The sequence below is a fragment of the Oreochromis aureus genome, linkage group 8 (assembly GCF_013358895.1).
Source record: "Oreochromis aureus strain Israel breed Guangdong linkage group 8, ZZ_aureus, whole genome shotgun sequence".
NCBI lineage: Eukaryota > Metazoa > Chordata > Actinopteri > Cichliformes > Cichlidae > Oreochromis > Oreochromis aureus.
Genome location: NC_052949.1, coordinates 31,134,013 through 31,153,282, shown reverse-complemented (window position 1 = coordinate 31,153,282; position 19,270 = coordinate 31,134,013). Strand labels below are relative to the sequence as shown.

General features: G+C 41.0%; 1 protein-coding gene across 3 annotated transcripts in view; it reads right to left on the bottom strand.

The window, feature by feature from the left end:
- The window catches only part of rbfox3a (RNA binding fox-1 homolog 3a), a 194,624-nt gene that overhangs the window by 102,576 nt on the left and 72,778 nt on the right, over nucleotides 1-19,270 (bottom strand). For all 3 annotated transcript variants that reach the window (XM_039616278.1, XM_039616279.1, XM_039616280.1), the window contains exon 2: nucleotides 4-252. In XM_039616278.1, the coding sequence (XP_039472212.1) occupies nucleotides 4-252 (249 nt within the window). The remainder of the gene's footprint in view (nucleotides 1-3; nucleotides 253-19,270) is intronic.

Sequence of the window (19,270 nt, the reverse complement as noted above, 5' to 3'; positions counted from 1 at the left end):
CACCGATATTGTGTTAGTAGTAAGAGCTGGAGTGCTGCTGTCATTTCCTGGCTGCTCACTCTGTGTGTGTGCCGCCGTGTATAGTGTTAGGGTATGCTCGCCCACTGTGCTTGTTCCCGTGTAGTCAGCCGGTGGGTGGGTGTGGGGTGTAGCATACTCAGCAGGGATCCCGTTCTGTGAAGGAGGTGGATACTGGGCTTGTGGGAAAGGTTGAGCCATAGCTTCAGGGGGAGCCGGGGCCTCTTGGTTACCCTGTGTGGATAAGGGCAGAAAAAACATTATCAAGAGTGGATGTTTTTTAACATACTAATTTTTGAGTCATGGCGGCGTCATTGAAAGGTATCCAAAGTGTCAACAACGGTCTAATATTTGTACAAGCTCAGCAAAATGAAAAAACATATTTAGCATGTGGGAGTCGTACCTCCAATTAATTATGCATAGCCCGGATATTACTTATCACTGAGCTTCACGGGCTGTGGTGTCGGGGTGTAGGTCTGCGTGTTAGCTGTGATGGCTGTAAATGTGAGATATGCACTTAAGAGCCTTGAAGTGTCCTCAAGTGCAGAGGACGATGTGCTAGATGAATGTATGGGTAATCTAAAACACTTTGACTAAGATTAGAAAAGCACTATAGAAATGCCAGTTTATTTTCACTTTATTAGTGTTGTGACAATGTGTGAATGATGTTAAACTGTCCAATCAAATTCTTAAACTCAGGTAATCCATGTCAGTTGGTCTGGTATGTACAAAATCGTGCCACGACTGAGGGCAAGCCTCTTCGTCTTATTCTGACGTCTGGCTTTCTTATAAGTGTTATGATGGTCTGTCTCTCTCCCACTGTTAATGGTCTTTTTCTCACCATTTTTGTAGCAACACACTACTTTCTGCAGTACAGTACTGTTCAACTGATGCTCATGAGGGTATGGTACCACAGTGTGTTCAACACTGCTTCATGCAGACAGAGTTGGAAGTAATCCAGAACAGTTGGAACAGCTGTAGAAATTAGTATTAGGAATTAGATTTGGTCAGAGGCCTTGCAGCAGCATTCTGATCAACCTATAGATGTTCTCGTCGTTTTACTTACACAAGTAAACAATAAATTACAATAATCCAAATGTGATGAAAGAAGTGCATGAATAATGATTCAGAGCATGTTCAGTTCAGAGCATGACACAATGGTAGTTAACTTAGATGATAAAACAACAGTGAACCAGAGGTTTGATCCATAGTGAACGCAGAGTCAAGAGTTACCCTGAGATTCCTGACAGACGATTCAACAAATGGCCTAAGGGGGCCAAGAGCTCTGTCCGAGGCACACAGAAGTACTTCTGTTTATTCTTCATTCAGTTGGAGAAAGCTGTCAGTCATCCACATTTTAATGAGTCCAGGCACCTATTCAGGATTTGTAGCTTAGAAGCATATTGGGGGTTAAAAGAGATATATGATTGAAAATCATATAATGGGTGAATGAGGCAAGTTGTGTAAAGCGCTTTGAGTGTTCAGGATAGAAAAGCACTATATCAGAACCAGTCATTTTACCATTTAGTTAGTTCACTTTATTAAAGATGCACAAGGGTGTGTCTTTAATAAAGTAAGAGATGAAGGGGGAAAAATGAAATAAAATCCAAAATATCACAAATATACATGAAGGCTAGAGTGTCCACATGCTGCCTTCTCCACAGATATTCAGTGTAGCCCAGTCTTCATGTAGAGCGGTGCACATACCACATTTACGACTCAGCATGTTACTGCTGCTTACTGTGCATACAGTAAGCAGCATTGTCTATAAGTGTCCATATCATTAGACAGATCATCAGATATAAAATGTCCTAAGTATTTAATAACTTTAAGAACTGTACCAGACAGATACAAGTCTGGAAATACCAAATCCCAGTCTTCCCTACTTCTGGCAATCAAAGTATTACTCTTCAAACTCTAAAACATATTGAGAGCGGACCCTCAGTAACTGTTTAAGACTGGCACTGTATGGAGAGAAGAACCATCTGCATACATCAGATGGTTCACTATGGTATCACCAATTATACATCCTGTTACACAATCGTTTAATAGCTTTGATAAGAAATCTATTTAGACATTAAATAAAAGAGGAAACAACCCTCCCCCAGTCATTACACACATTAAAGGGACCAGACACACAGTTACTCCATTTTATGTGCATAGACTGATGAGCATACCAAAAGGACAAAATTCTTACCAAAGATCTAGGACCCCTCTGTTTTAGACCTTATAAAATAACCTTTCATGATTTACTTGGCTTTAACCACAGGCATCTTGCCATCAGTGCTGATACCAATTGTTCCCATTTTTCTCCACTTTCCACTTGCTTCAGACCAGCGGTCCCCAACCCCCGGGCCACGGTCCATTAGTTGTTTGGTACCAGGCCACGAGAGTTGAGGCTCGGGTGTGAAATATATGGTTTTCAGGGTTTATCGTTAACTTGGTGTTAACTGCTTTTTTTTTGGTACTGGTACTGGTTTTATTTTGTTGTATTTATCCGCAAAACCTTAAAGGTCGGTCTATGAAAATATTGTCATACATAAACCAACAAATTTCCCACGTGTGGGACTAATAAAGGTTATTTTATCTTATCTTATCTTAAACCGGCCGTGGCGCAAAAAAAGGTTGGGGACCGCTGCTTTAGACAAGTGCACAGTGCCCAATCACTTTCTGGGGCTTATGAGCCAAGCTGCAAGCAGGGGACAACAGTTGGGCATGCCAGCCCAGAAAGTGGCACCATAAACGTACGCCTCCTCCTTATGTCCTGGTACTCCTTCAGCTCTGTGGATTTTTACCAGGCAATGTGTGAAGCTCCTCGACTGCCATAATCCCACGATCCATAGCAACCAACCTGTGCTTCGTGCTTCGACACCTAGACAATTTAGCTGCTCCATAAAAACCTCTGACTTTATTCGGTACTGGCAGTACGTCCAGCCACACCTGCAGCTGTAGTTCAAAGATAGAACTTTTGCTGAACGGCAGGAGACCTGGCCCTGAAACACCACAGCGAGGCCTCCACACACGTGATGAAGGAATAACCATCTGGGCAAAGTTCAATGAGGGATGAATAGTCTGCGTCACAGCTCAGATTTCAGTAAGAAATAAAAACATTTAATGTTTTGGAAAGTATAAAATTGTTCAGCAATAATGATTTATTAGGCATAGATAAAACACCATCGTGCTAAGTGAGGTGGAAGATCCTCCATCTTCAGGACCTAAATACTGAGGCTTGGATCCGTCACCCTCTTAAATTCCACCCACTGATGGGGTGAAAGGCCAAACACTGGGGAATTCTGGACAGTCTCAGAGAACCAGGCCTTGTGGGTCCTAGAAGGGGCGTGGCAGAAAATGTGCCCTCCATGGAAGCTATCTGAGCACAGGAAATCAGAAACACTCAGCGTGGCTTACCAGCGAGACCCCACTTCCACAACAAGCTGAGATTCACCTGACACCTGCTCTTCTCCTTCTTCTGCTCCCTGGTCTGTGCACATCCAGGAGGGCACAGCTGAGGACGTCAGACGAGGAGCACCAGCAATACAGGGTAGAAAACGCTGACACAGGAGGATGCGGTATCTTGACCCATCAAAATCGGACAAATAAAAGTGTCAGGTGATCGTAAACTAAGGCAGTCAACACGTTATTTACACAGAGTGAAAACAGCACTGTGACACTGCAGGACAAACTGCAGGCAGCAGCGGCAAAACCAAACACAGGCGCCATCATACCGGAAGGTAGAGAAGAGTAATCTCACTTTAGAGTTTACTTTGATTCTTTTCGTACACAGAAAGATAAAAACTGCTGCAAAGACATCAGGTTACCATTACAGTAGATTTGAGTTTGCTTCTTATATTTGGAGACATGCGATTTTTTCCCTCCCTTTTCTTATGTTGTATCAATTGAAGTTAAATCTGCACACACACTTCTTTTCACATTTAAAATTTTGCCTGCAGTTATATAGTAATGAAAGAAAGTGAAAGCACCTTGGATATTGTTGGTTACATGGACCTGGATGGAATTTAATGTGTTTTACTTTTAACCCTAAACAACTGTAACGACTACTCGTCTAAATCTTAACCGTACTGTTACCATCGATCCCTAAGCCAGTAACAGCAGCTTTAATTGAAGGTCAATACTGTCAAAGTATTTTTCCTTATTCCTGATTTCTTTAAAAAAAATATTTGTGCAACACAAAATGCAGTTTTTAATAAAGACTTCATGTATTAAGGGTAAAGGTCATTGAGACCTACCTGGCCCTATGTGGAAAAGTAATTGTACTCTAAGGTAACACCTGGTTGTGCCACACATGCATGCTGCAATCAAACAAATGTGATAACTGGCAATAAAGCAAATCCTTTTTCACAGCACTATATGTAAGTTAGAGGTGGGGCCTATTTGACAGTAGCTCACAACACGCGTGATGCACACACACACACACACACACACACACACTGAGCTGAAGATGCCTTTGCTGTGCTGCTGTAATAATTGAGGAGCAGGGACGTAGTCTGAGGGAGGAGGAAAGGGTGAGGCAAAGTGAGAGAGAAAGGCTGCTCGAGTCAGTGAACTTCCATCATCCATCAAAGCGACCGAGGCGCTGACACACTGACACATCCCCAGATCCTTGTCGATAAATTGCCCTGGTAAATGATTCCTCTTATCAGCGCAATCATACATCCATCGCTCTTTTCCTTCATCCATTCATCTATCTCTGCATCATTCACATATTTCTCCCTCTCTCACCGTCTGGTTACATTTTACAGCAAATTTAAGTAAACACGATTTTAATGGCATGAAGGTTTTACAAACATTAATGTTAAAATAACAGTTTAGAAACAGTGTGTGTGTGTGTGTGAGTGTGTGTGTTTCATTTACTGTCCCTGCATCAACACTGTATCATGATCGTTGTCTCTGATTTTGGTGATAGCTGCATTGACCATGGCATAAAGAATTACAAAATTATTTACTTTTATTAAAATATATAGTATTGATTTGTTTGAAGAATCCACCTAAACTCCAAATCTGATTTTATGAACTACAGAGTCCACCTGAAAGTTTACGATCTATGTTACAGTATATCACTAAAAATCTGTGTAATTACGTGAAATTTGTGCTAATTAATTTTAAAACTTTGTACAGGATCTGATGAAAGCAAAGTCTTCTTTTTTGTTTTTGTTTTGTTTTTACAATTTTGTGAACGAGAAACAAAAAGCAAACCAACAAACCAAAGAAACCCATTTATCCTTGACTTTCATTATTTTGCTTACAAAACTGTAAAGTACAAATGTTTCAAACACAGGTGGAAAATTGGAAATATGATGATCACATGTTTCTATAGCTGTTGGAAATTATTACAGATGTAATTAATTAAAAAATCCCATTTTAAGGTTCTCTGGTCAAGATATATCAAAAAGTGACAATAAATTTGTTGCTGTCTGTACGAGGTGAGGACATGTGGAGTCCAGAGAATTTTGACACTTGAAGTGAAAAAACTCATGTTGATCCATGTAAAGAGGAAATGTTTTGAAGCATTCTCCCCACAGGACACAGCGACAATCCAGCGTTTATTCTGAACACCACACTGACGACTGTGGGCGTAGCAGAAACCCTCAAACTATCCACAACAACGGCCGCTTCACTGCTCTCCTGTCTGGAGCTGCAAACACACACACTACTCTTCCCCGCCCCTGTACACTCTCAGCCAATCACAAGCATGTTCCCTCGCCGGCCCTCTGTCATAGGTAACTAAGAGAGACTGACAGCCTGTAGCGTACTTCACATTCAAAGACAATCCCATCGTTGCAGCTGCATCTCTGCTGTAACTGTGCAGCAAGTGTGAACACAATAACATTTATCTGTTGGCATCTGCGAGTCTGTCGCAGATGCCAACAGACTCGATAAACTGATTCGTAAGGCCAGTAATGTTGTGGGGATGGAGCTGGACTCCCTCAAGGTGGTGTCGGAGAGGCAATGTTGGATAACACCTCCCACCCACTCCATGACATGCTGGTCAGTCACAGGAGCACGTTCAGTGAAAGACTCAGATTACCGAAAAGCACCACTGATCGACACAGGAAATCATTCCTGCCTGTGGCCATCTCCCTGTACAACTCCTCCACTTAACACACTGTTTACTGCAACAGCTACACCCTTCTTGCACGTTCTTTTTAGCTATTTATTAATAAGTGACTTTTATGTATATATATGCCTGTATATATTGTGCTATTCTTAGTTAGTGTATTGTCTGTCTTTGTTAATGTTTGTTTATAATGGAGCACTGTAACGAAAAATAATTTCCCCTAGGGATCAATAAAGTATTCTGATTCTGATTCTGATTAATGACACAAAAACAAGTAACTTGTAATCCTGTAATCACGGGCCGTGTCATAAAGCGTTACCTGATGTATTTAAGAATTCAACAAAGAACAAAGGGTAAAAAAATAAATAACACAACATGTAACGTATCTAAATAATTTATTTATTATAGAGGAAGATCTTCAGTTAAAAATGAGCCTAAACCTGTGACAGTAGTTACAGTGAAATCAGAGGGTGTAAACGTTAGAGGCCTCGCTGTGAACCAGTGACCTCATGGTAGCTACTAAAGATGGCACGATACCACTTTTTTATGTCCGATACCGATATCATAAATTTGGATATCTGCCGATACCGATATGAATCCGATATAGTGTGTTTTTTAATCAATAAAACTGTTTTTTTAATATCTTGCTGCATTTTGTATAAGTTCATACTCAGGTTTAAATAAACAACAACACTAAAGCTATTCTGTTATACCTGTATGTAAAAAATACACTGCGCCCAAAATATTTCATAGTTCAGCAACACTGATCAATCTAATAAACTTAAACCTACTCCATCCTCCCTATTCTGGTATTTTAAAGAGTACTTAGCAGAAATATTAAGCAACCTAACTAATAGGGTTACAAACTCCCAGCAAAAAAAAATAGGGAACCACCCCCCACCCTCCACCTCATGATGCTTAATCGATGTAATCAACTTTAATTTGATGCAGCGTGAAAAAAAATGCACAGAAATAAATTATTTTTCAAGAATAATTAAATAGATTCAATATCTTTCTTCAACAGAATTGCAGAATTCACAGATGGTACCTTCCCAAAGGAAAAAGTACTATAGCTTACTAGGGTATATTAGACTTAACAGTTACTATATACAGTAATGGACTTCTATACATTTTACATCAGATTAAAACTTTGGGTGTAAGATTCAGATAATTATTTATTAAAAGCTAGACATTTTAAATGAGAATAAGAAAGAAAAGTATGTCTTTGTGCCCCTTTTCCTGTTCATGCCCTGTCGGCCCCCTGGCTACACTTTGCTAGATCCGCCCCTGCACAGTTACCAGCCGTCAGCTACGTAGAAAAGGATCCTGGTGTAGAAAGTAATATTAAATAAATTCTAACAACAGCTTATCAAGGTTAAACGTTCTGCTGTTGTTCAGCCGCTGGTTTCCTCTTTCTGGTGCAAAGTGGGCCAAAAACAAAGAAGAGCCACGGACTCGCGACAGAAAAGCCGATCAGCTGATCGCAGGAAGGTGAGGGAGAGAAAGGCAGTCGCTCCATATATCGGCTATTAAGCTTAACGTGGGTACGCTTTACAAACATTCAGAGATGAACTTACACACTTGCTTTACTTCTCTCTGGGATAACTTCCTAGGAGATGAAATGCTGGTTTGGTAGTGAGACTACAAATACACACAGCCGCTCTGTCACGTGAGGCATACTGCTCAGACGTGCTACGGTTATGAGCCGAGTTACACCGTGTCGCAAGTTTTGTGAGGTGTTTTTTTGATATTTAATGGATCGGATTACATTTTTTATTTCTCGCCGATATCCGATCCAGTAATTTAGGTCAGTATCGGACCGATACCGATACGTAATATCGGATCGGTCCATCTCTAGTAGCTACACTACAAAAAGAAGCACATTTTAATAACTGAACTGTAAAAGTCAGTGTTGGGACTAACACGTTATTAAGTAACGCGTTACAGTAACTACGTTATTATTGTGGTAACGAGCACGGTAACTAGTTATTATGCCAAAACCAGGAACGCGTTACTCCTTACTGGGATTTAGATAGGCTCGTTACTCGTTACTTCGTGTGGTGGATATCGCGGAGCTTCCACAGATTCAATAACATTAGCAAGTGGTGGAGGCCAGCAGGTGGATGAAGGAAAAGGGAGGCAAGAGGAGAGACCCGAGCGGCACGGTCCGAGTGTCAGGTGAACTGAACTTCAGGTAAGAAGTTATGACCTGCAGTCTATCTGGGTCAGATATAAACCAAGTTTAGGTGGAGTTTATTTTCGGTATGCTGACATTTTCGTACTGCGTGCTAGCTAGCATGGCGGAGTTTCTATACAGCTGTGTGGGTGCTATGTTACTGATGTTGAACTTTATTTTGTTCATACGGTTAATTATTAGAGTTGCCAACCGTCCCGTAAAAAACAGAATCGTCTGGTATTCAGAGAAAATATTACGCGTTTCGTACTGAGGTGAAAAGGAACACAGTTTGTCCCGGACTTCAGCTACAATGAAAAAGACACAAAGCTGAAGCTGCACAGCTGCCTCCTCTTCTCTCATTCTCTCCTCTCCCGTTTCTACTTTAGTCATGAAACTGATCAATGATCAGCTGATCGGCTTTTCTCTCTTGTTTATTTATCGCCCACTTTGCGCCAGAAAGAGGAAACCAGCAGATGTCGCGTTAAACAACAGCAGCACGTTTAAGCTTGATCAGCTGTTGTTAGAATTTATTTAATATTAATTTCTAGTATCAGCTGATGTTTGCTGGAGCCACAGCTGTAAAGCTGCTGGTCATGATATCGGTTTGGTTATCTGGTGAGAGGAAACATGCAGATGAAACCAGGAGATGTCCTTACTGAATCATCAGAGCTGAACAGGTGATGGAGAAACAGGTTTACCTTTTAGGTGACATGAATGAGTTGAAGGGAAGTTATGAGCTGTTTCTGAGAGACAAATAACACCAGGATCCTTTTCTAAGTAGCTGACAGCTGGTAACTGTGCAGGGGCGGGTCTAGCAAAGTGTTGCCAGGGGCCAGGTAGGGCATTAACAGGGAGAGGGGGCACAAGGAAATACTTTTCTTTATTATTCTCATTTAAAATGTCTCGCTTTTAAAAAATAATTATCTGAGTCTTACAACAAACAATTGATAGATTGATACATATATACCATCAGAACAGTGTACATCACTGTCACAACAGTGTTTATTTTCATTCAAAGGCTTTATGATTTTTCCTATAATGGTGGGCGGTCTCTAGTCAAAATGCCCAGGACGATTGTTTTGTCCCAGTCCAGCTCTGTATGCAGCTCATCTGCAGTCTGGTGTTACCTACATCTTCCTATTCAGAAGGCAGAATTTCCAAGTTCTGAGTACAATCAAAAGCACCACGACTGCAGTTTTTGTGTTGGATGTAAAAAGCAGGCTAGAATCATGGCGGCGGTCAACGACGGTCCAGGCGTGGGATTTCTCTCGTGGAAATGTGCACATTATTTTTTCCTTTCTATTGGTAGGTGGCACAGTGCACTTGTGGCAAGTAAGCAAGCTAGAAGACTGGCAGTCTGGCTGGGTATCCAGTTACGGAAGCAACACATTAACAAGAGAAGTCTGAGTAAAATCAAAGTTACTTTCCCTAGTAACTAGTTACTTTGAAAGTAACGAGTAACTTGAAGTAACTGAGTTACTTTTTTAGAGAAGTAACTAGTAATGTAACTAAGTTACTAATTTAAAGTAACTTACCCAACACTGGTAAAAGTACAACAGTGAAACTTTATCATCTATACCTGTCTCTTCTTCATCAGAGCTGTCCTCACGTCTCCTCTTCAGTCTGCACATGAGATTATTCTTCACAGTCTGAGCTGCTCAGGTCAGCTGCTGCTCTGCACACCCAGCGAGCTGTGGTGGGGTGAGAAGTAAGCTACACCCGTCTGTCACAGGATGAGCACAGACAGATAGAGAACCCTTCACATCATTTAAAACAGCAGTTACCCTGAGCAGCTGCAGGGAGGAAGCTCATGTGGAAGAAATGCAAACTCCAGATAGAAAGGCCCCAGACAGGTGGAGGAGTCCAACCCAGGATGTCTTTACTTTGAGCGGTGCTAACCACTGTGCAATCATGCTGCTTCTTTTGATGAACAAACTCATTCTTCAGTCCTTTAGGTCATAAAATATGAGCTGATGGTATTTTCAACAGATTTACAGTATTTATAGTCAAAATGCCCCTTTGAAGGTTCCAGTGTTAAATCGTTTTTTAAACCTGTTTTCAGTGTTTGGCTCTTGGCTGTTTTTTGCTATTTCAGACAAAATGTGTTTTCATTGAATTTTTAAAATAATATTTGAATCCTATTGGAGCTTTTTTTTTTTTTTTAAATGTTGCTTTTGTGTTTAACACCTTATGACTCTGTTTTAAAATGTGCTACAGAAATATAACAAAAAAAATGTAAAGTAGCAGTGACACACATCAAGTCACACATGTAACAGTAACCTATGATCAGGGGAGCCACACTCCAGTGTCAATATAATTATTTAGTATTAGGGTTACTACATTCTTATCTGTTATGTCAAATAAAGAAGGCTCAGTGACATCGTCAGGAAACTGCTAAAACAACACCTTCGTCTGATGACAAGACGGGTTTAAAGAAAGAAGAAGACGAGAGCAGCAGGACGACGCTGCTTTTACTCTGCATCAGTATCATCATGAGGAAAGCTGCAGCCCTGCAGACTGCACGACTTTACACTACTGATCATTTTCCTGATACGAGTATCAGTGTGTGTGACAGTGACCCAGTCCCTGTAAGTGAGTTATGAACGAGTGTCTCACACACACACACACACACACACACACACACACACACACACACACACACACACACACACTGACAGAGAAGCAACAGAATCTAATTTAACACTCGACTGAGCAGAGATTGCCGACACTCCCAGTCCCTCACTGGCCGTGCGGGGATACTCCACGACCCGAGCCGTGTGTGTGTCAATGAGTGTGTGTGTGACGATAGTTACAGAACAAAAATGTCGGCAGGAGAGGCAGAGCGAGAGCCAGCAAGACAGAAACCGTGTTCATTCAGAGGAGAATAGAGCAGTGAATCCAGTGCAGAGAGGAGACTGTTTAGGATTCAGAGTGTGTGCAAGTCCACTGGCTGCCAGCTCTCTGTAGACCTGCTACATGATATTCACTAACCCCTGTAACAGTTGCAAACATATGTAAATCTGTCTATGTGCCCAATTCAATCAGACCCTACACAAAGCTTGTGACACTGCTGGTACACCCGGCTGACTATGACAAGTTAGACACACAGGGAGGCTTTGTGTGTATAAACAGGTCTCGGTTCTGTCTTGTAGAATATATTTCAAATTAATATTGCTAATACACAAAAAGTCTAGCTATATATTTGACATTTAAATGCAATCTAAGTTAAGTAAGTAAGTAAACTTTATTCATATAGCACCTTTCACAGACGTGTCACAAAATGCTTTACCAGGTAAAAACACAATACAGTCATAAATACATAATAAAAACCCTGGTATAATAAAAAGCTTTTTGAAATAAAAATGTCTTTAGCTGCTTTTTGAAGGTCTCCACTGAGTCCAAACACGGTAGAAATAGAGGAAGTGCATTCCACAGTCTGGGTGCAACAGCTTGGAAAGATCGGTCCCCTTGGATTTTAAAACGAGTGTGGGGGACCACTAAAAGGTTTTGGTTTGATGACCTCAGGTTACGAGTGGGGGTATGTGTACGAATCAAATCTGCAATAAAATCCGTAGCAGAAAAAAGTTATATTTTTTACTGTAAAACCCACAAACATGTCCAACGAATCATTTTCATAACTTGAAATGCAAATAGAAATTGTACATTTCTAAAAATTATGCACAAGTTTTGCAAACAACAAAGTTATATGGTACTATTTATCTAAAAATGCAGCCAAGGCCTCAGGCGTTTTTATATAACCATTTAAATCTATTTACAGAACAATCAGGTGTTCTGCATCAAATAAGAAGGCACACAAATTATTTGTGCCAATCCAAGAAAACAGTTTGTGTTCAGTATAAGACAGAGGAGAACACCACAGGCCTAAACCCTGCAGGTGACAGCAGGAGGTGTATCAGTCCTGTTTTCCATGTGGGAACAGTGTTTACACTGGAATCTGCCATTTATGGCTTTTTTGGAGCAAATGTGACATTCACTAGTATAACTGACACACAATACAAAACAATAACTACACAACACACTAACTATGGCCTCCAAACACACTAAACGTCAGTAATGTCTCACATATGAAAACTCGCTCTCTCTCTTTCTTTCGCTCGCCCGCTTTCCGTCGCGGGTGTCACTCCTAAAACTTCCCCTTCTCCCTAAACAACCAAGTGCCATGTCGCCATATCATTTTTTGATTGGCTGACATGGTAAACTAACACCAATAGGGAAGGTGTGTTTTTTCTTTTTCTTTTTTCACTCGTAAGCGGAAAGTGTTTGGTAGCGCTGTCTGTAGAAAACGCCGTTTTTACCGTTCTTCCCGTTCTTCCCGCTGTAAACACCGTTTTGTTCAGAAAAAAAACATTGCGTGTATTTTTTTATCATAACTCTGGTTTCACGTGGCCCATCGACACAATTCAAAAACTGGTATATAGTTTGAAGTCCGCACGTTCGACCCAAGTTGAAATGGAGACTCTGAGTCGCTGCATCTTGTAGCTGTGTCGTCTTAAATTGGTCATGTGATTTTGACGCGCCGACGCATCCGTCGACCCCAGAGGGTTAAAACTAGAATTTTAAAATGGAACCTAAATCTGATTGGTAGCCAGTGCAGCAACTTTAACACAGGGGTCATATGAGCTCCCTTGTTTGAGCGGGTCAGTAGCCTTGCTGCAGAGTTTTGAACAACCTGTAGGTGGACTAGCCCTTTCTTGTTTAGACAAGTAAACAGGCTGTTAGAGTAGTCGAGTCTTGTAGAGACAAAAGCATGTATTATCATCTCGAGTTCACTTGTTGACACGATGGATCTAAGTTTAGAAATGTTCCTCAAGTGAAAAAAGCAGGTTTTTACTATCTGATTTAAATGTCCCTCCAAAGAAAAAGCTTCATCAAAAATAACACCCAGGTTTCTAAGGTTATGTTTCTGTGAGGAACCTAAGTCATCCAATCACCGTTTAATATCAGGTATTGCACTGTCTGGTGCAATAATCAAAGTTTCTGATTTGGCCGGGTTTAGCTGTAAGCAATTATTGTTCAACCATTGTTTAATGTTGGTTAAACAGTCAATCAGATTGGAGAGCTTATGAGCTTCAGCAGGCTTAAATGAAAAATATAGATGGATATCGTCAGCAAAAAGATGATAAGTCATTTATGCTTAGAAATATATACTCATATATGCTTAGAGGTATATAATCGATTGCATAGTGACAGAGGTCTGATCTTTAGCAGTCTGCAAAGACTCTGTGTGCCTCCCAGAGCACTCTGGCATGCACACACATCCTAAGGTCATGAGAGAGGCAACTGCTGGACTTCTAGGCCCAGCAGATTTAGGGGAGTCATTCACGGGGTCACATCTTAACCCCCCCCCACACACACACACACACGCATACCTACACATACACACAGACTCTTTGTTCACATGTATGCCTGTGTAAGATGTCATATGTTAAGCATATTCATATAACCTCAGTAAAGAGCAGTGCTACGGGGGAGCTGACTGAGAGTAACTGCGATTCGACCATCAGGAACAGCGCTCGTCACAGTTCTCTCCCTCGTGCACGTGATTACCAAAGAACTTTGGTGACTTGCGTCTTGCTTTTGCCAGTGTAGTAGAATTGTCTTGGCGTTCCAGAAATAGGTTTACGCTAGTAAACCTATCAATAAGATACTTCAGTAAACTGCTGTATTATCTCACTCAAAGGAAGAATGTATATTAAAAACAGAATAGGTCCCAGCACAGAGCCCTGAGGAACACAACACAACAACTCTGTAGATTCCGACATGATCTGGTTTGCAGACACACTAAAACTCCTTTCATATATACAAGATAAAAACCAGTCTAGAACAGAGCCAGACATCCCAACCAGGTCTCTCAGTCTGTTTATCAGGATGGTATGGTTGACTGTATCAAAGGCTGAGGTAAGGTCTAACAAGACTAGGACTGTGTATTCTCCGGAGTCTGCTGACATCATGATATCATTAGTAACTTTCAGTAGTGCTGTCTCAGTGGAATGCAATTTACAGAACCCAGATTGAAAACGGTCATGGATGTTATATTTCTCCAAGTATGCTGTAAGGTGGACAGCTACTGCCTTTTCAAAGAGTTTTGACATAAATGGGAGTTTGGAGATAGGTCTTAAATGTTGAAGTAGTGTCAGATCCAGGTTGGGTTTTATGAGCCTTGGTTCCACAATGGCATGTTTAAAAAAGCTGGGGAACACCCCAGTCTGAAAAGCTTAGTGGGGATAATATCTGAGGGGCTTGAGGATGGCTTCATTTTGTCCACCAATGCTGCTACTTCATCATATGTTACAATTGTAAAAGTTGACCAGGAGTGCAAAGGGAGTGCCTGACTCGGAGAACAAGAAAGCTTTGGGGAGATTTTAGCATTGATTTCTTTAATCTTATCAACAAAAAAATCGGAGGAGCTTATTACTATCTACTTTAGAGTGTACATCTAAAGGTACCACATCTGGGGAGACAATAGCACTAATTTTGTCAAAAAGAAACTTGGGATTTCTCTTGTTTTTTGATATGAGTCTAGAAAAATATTGTGATCTAACAGTTTTCACCGTGTCATTTAAGGAGAGCATGAGATCTTGAAGATGGAGCCTGTGTACTTGAAGTTTGGTTTTCTTCCATAGTCGTTCTGTTTTGCGGCATATTCTCCTTAAGTTTAAGATAGACTCATTTATCCAAGGGCATGTCTTCTTTTGTAAGGCCGAGCTTGTTTTAATAGGTGCCACTTGATCCAAGATGGATGTGCATTCTGTCACAGTCTGGCTGAGGCAGACTGTATGTGTTGTGAAGAGCGGACCCAAAATGCAGACACGAAGGAACTTGGACCAAAACTTGAGTGTCAACAAAAAGCAAGCCGTTCAATATGGCCGATAAAAAGGTACAAAAACAAAAGGCAGATGCACACAAGAAAGAACCTAACCACAACTAAACTGGGAAAACTAGATGCTAAACACAAAAGGTAAAGAACAAAACCTTGAACATTGCAAAAAACCTAAACATGGAAAATCCTAGAAACATGGCGTGGAACAACAGACGACCTGACAATGACACACTAAAAACAGAGGACTTAAATACACAGGAGGTGATTAGGGGAAGTGGGAATACATGGAGGAACAGCTGACTGACATGAGCCTAATGACAGGACAAGGGAAGTGAAACTAAATACAATGAACAAAGAACACACGGCTCCTTCAAAATAAAACAGGAAACATGAGACAGACATGATAATACAAACTTGATAACATAAGACACGCAGCATGAAACTTAAATACAGGGGAAGAAAACACAAGGAGTCTAATAACCAAATGAACTTCGCTAATCTAATGAACTTAAACATAAACAACATCCAAATAAACTAAAACTTAAAACGCTGGGTCAACAGACCCAGGAACATGACACATTCCCTATTAAAGGACTGAATAAGAGCATTTACATTGTTTCCGGTAAGGAGTAGAGAACTCAAAGTTCAACAAAGATACAGTTATGATCACTCAAATGTACGTCCTCAACAAACACATTGCCAATGTTGAGGGCCAAGGAAAAGACAAGGCCCAAGGTATGGCCTTTTAAATGGGTTGGACCAGAGACGTGTTGGACAAAGTTAAAAGACTCAGATATAGATAAAACTTCAGCTGCAGAGTTAGATGAGGCATCATCAATATGAATGTTAAAATCCCCGAGAATTAAAACTTTCTCCAACTTGATAATAGAAGATAAGAAGTCCATAAAATCCTTTAAGAACTCAGTAGCAGGGCCAGGAGGGCGATAGACTAAAACACAATAAAAGATGTTCGTAGAGCCCACCTTAATTGTTTGCGACTCAAAAGAAGAATAGTTTTCAGTTTGCATACCTCTGCAAGTGAAACTGTCCTTAAAGACGACAGCAAGTCCTCCACCACGGCGGCCTAAATGGGGGGCGCCCAAGTAGGAGCAGTCTGCAGGACGCAGTTTGTTTAGGTGAATAAACTCGCCATCCCTCTGGCATGTTTCAGTGAGAAACAGAAAATCCAGGTTTTTCCCTGTGAAGAGCTCATTCAGAGAGAAGGATTTGTTTGTGATGGAGCGGCGTTCAAGAGCGCAATCTGACTGAATGCTGGCAGCGCAGGTTTCCCATCAGCTTGTCGGAGTGGAACAGACACAAACACTGTGTCTGCACACGTGGTCTCCAGCAGCACGGAGCGGCTGCAGCAGAGAGCCGGAGCAGCGAGCACTGAAAGCATGTTCATTGTGAATAAGTAAAAAGCTGAAAGTGAGCAATCAGAGCCGTGTCGGGTCCTTCTGCGTCACAGAGCAACTTGGGATTCCCAAGGATACCCAGACCGGAGCAGCCAGGGACTGAACCACCTCCACCTGCTGAGCTACAGCCCACTCACAGCAGCTAAGCTCCAAGTCAATGACACACTGGCACACACACTGTGTAGGAGTGCTTGAATCCAGTGTTGGTGGGAAAAACATCACAAGTCAACTTCAAAGCCATCTACAGTGCACCAAGTGTTCCAGTGAACATGGCATCAGTGACATACGGTGTCCCCGTCAGGAACCTCCCCATGCCATTTTGAACAAATACATGTGCAATGATGCGCTTTCAATCAGGACTGAAGACAGAGTTATTTAAAAGCCAGAAACAAATATGTAGGAGAGCTACAGGTACCAAGGTCTAATGGAGCCATGGGAAGCAGGTTAAACAGTAAGTGTTAAAGGCTGTGACCCCAAACTGGAAGAACTAGCATTAGCAGATTCAGAGGTCTCCCAAAAGCATCCATGTACAAACTATAATTAATTAAGTTGGTTAATGGTTTAATGAGAAGTGCCAGTGTAGGGCATATTCCTACTTTCATTGTCTTATTCATGCTAATGTAAAATGTGCATTGAGACATGTGAGTTCATTCTTCAAAAGAAATATTTTCCTAAATGATAAGAAAACTTTCCTCTGTCTTATTCTTACTTTGGCTAAAGCTGTGAAGATGTCAGCACTACTGCTGGGAGGCGAAAAGGTCTATTAAAGACAAATCTTTTATATTTGATAGACTTTTTGTGCAATTTTTATAATAATTCGATACAAACTAAAATATATCTGATAGACAAGGAATTATAATTCAGTTTGGCCTCAGCACCATGTATTTTGTGGAAACAAAAAAACAGATGTAATGTTTCAAGATCTTAAAAATAAAATAATTACAATAAAATGACACAATGTAATTTCATGTAACTGGCAGATCCTGTTTTAGTCACCAGTCAGCACTGTGACTTTAGATGTTGTTGAATAAATTGTTCAATTGTTGAAATAACCGTTCTCTATTCTGGCCATTAATGATAAAATAATAATGAATGAATAAATAAATTTCTTTATTATGACTTTAGAGCATATAACCTGCTCTGCTCTGAAATTAGTTAATCTGAGGCCAGCTGTACTTGAGAATATAAGCCTAAAGTCAAATGCTGAAGGATCTACATGAACATCTGTGACAGAAGGACCCGACACATGTGGATGTTTATTTACAACTGCTTCTTTGCATTTTCTCACTCAAACATGGGAGACATGATTACATTATGGAGGTTCTGGTCAGCCCCCTGACAGCACACCCTGAACCCACTGTTCCTCCCTCCCTGACGCTGATCCACACACCCCACCCAACATCATCACAAAGACATCCAAGCTTTGACAGACATTTCCACTGTGGGTGATGCAGTGCTGCAGCAGTCATGGAGCATTAGTAGAAGCTGATGTTTTGTATATTTTTTTTTTTCAGTTTTGACTGTCAGCTTGGATAATAGCACAAGCTGATACTTAGTTACACTGAATCATACTGCATGTCTTTCATCTACTGCAACATTAAAATACCATAATACATAAAAAGAGACAATAGGTCTTCAAAAGCCGACTCTGCCTGAATGATTGTTAAACTGACTCATGTGCAGAGATGGGCAGTAACGCGTTACCTGATTACTTTTTTCAAGTAACGAGTAAAGTAAGGGATTACTATTGCAAAAAAGATAATTAGATTACTGTTACTTTCCTGTAAGCACGCTGCGTTACTGTGTTACTAAAACCGTGATTTTTTTTTTGTGAGAGTGTCTCATGACAATGACGTAAGCGGCAACAGCTGTGTGCAGATCAAAAATGGATAATATAACGAGTGCCGGACAGAGTACGGTCGTGTCCAAATTCATGGGCTGCATTTGTATGCCAATTATGTCACAGCGACGCGCCGAAGGCTGTCCAAATTCGTAGACTCCTCCGAATGCAGCCGACAAATGCGTCCTCCTTTTCCCCGAATTTGAAGGATGGGTTGGGTGTGTCCTTCGTGGCCCACGAAGGACACACCCATATCCCAGAATTCATAGCGCGGCCCAGCCAAACTTCAGTTTCCAGCAATGGCGGCCGCTACTAAGTTTTAAAATTACTCTTACTACTCTTTCTGGGTCACAAAATAAACTTTTAACATATTTTCAGGCGAGAATGTAGCTGTGTAAACTTCAAATATCTGCTCGGGTTATCAAGACATCGCATATTTGCAAAAGTGCTTCGACGTTTTCGGAGACGTCTGTTACCCACCAGCTCGATAGCTAGCCGAGAGCTCGAGGGTCACTGAAGCCGCCGAGAACGGCACAACTCCCGGCACATCATTTTCAGATCACCGTGGTCTTTCGCTACTCAGGTTAAACGTAATATATAAGTCACTTAGACAACCTAAAAATGTTATTGTTGGGCTTTTTTCAGTGTTTTATTTGTTTGTGAGTAAATCAGTTTGGCTGAGATTAAAGATATTAGATTAGATTAAAAAATAAAACTTTATTAATCCCCCGGGTGGTTTTCACACAGCTGAATAAACATCAAACAGAAAACTGATTAAACAGAAGTGTGAGATGGTCGAGAATTTACTCCAGTGTCCTGTTATATTTTAGATAGCAAGGAGCAGACGGCCGAATTTATTAAACTCCACCGAGACAGCGGTGACGCAAATCTGAAGGCTAGACCG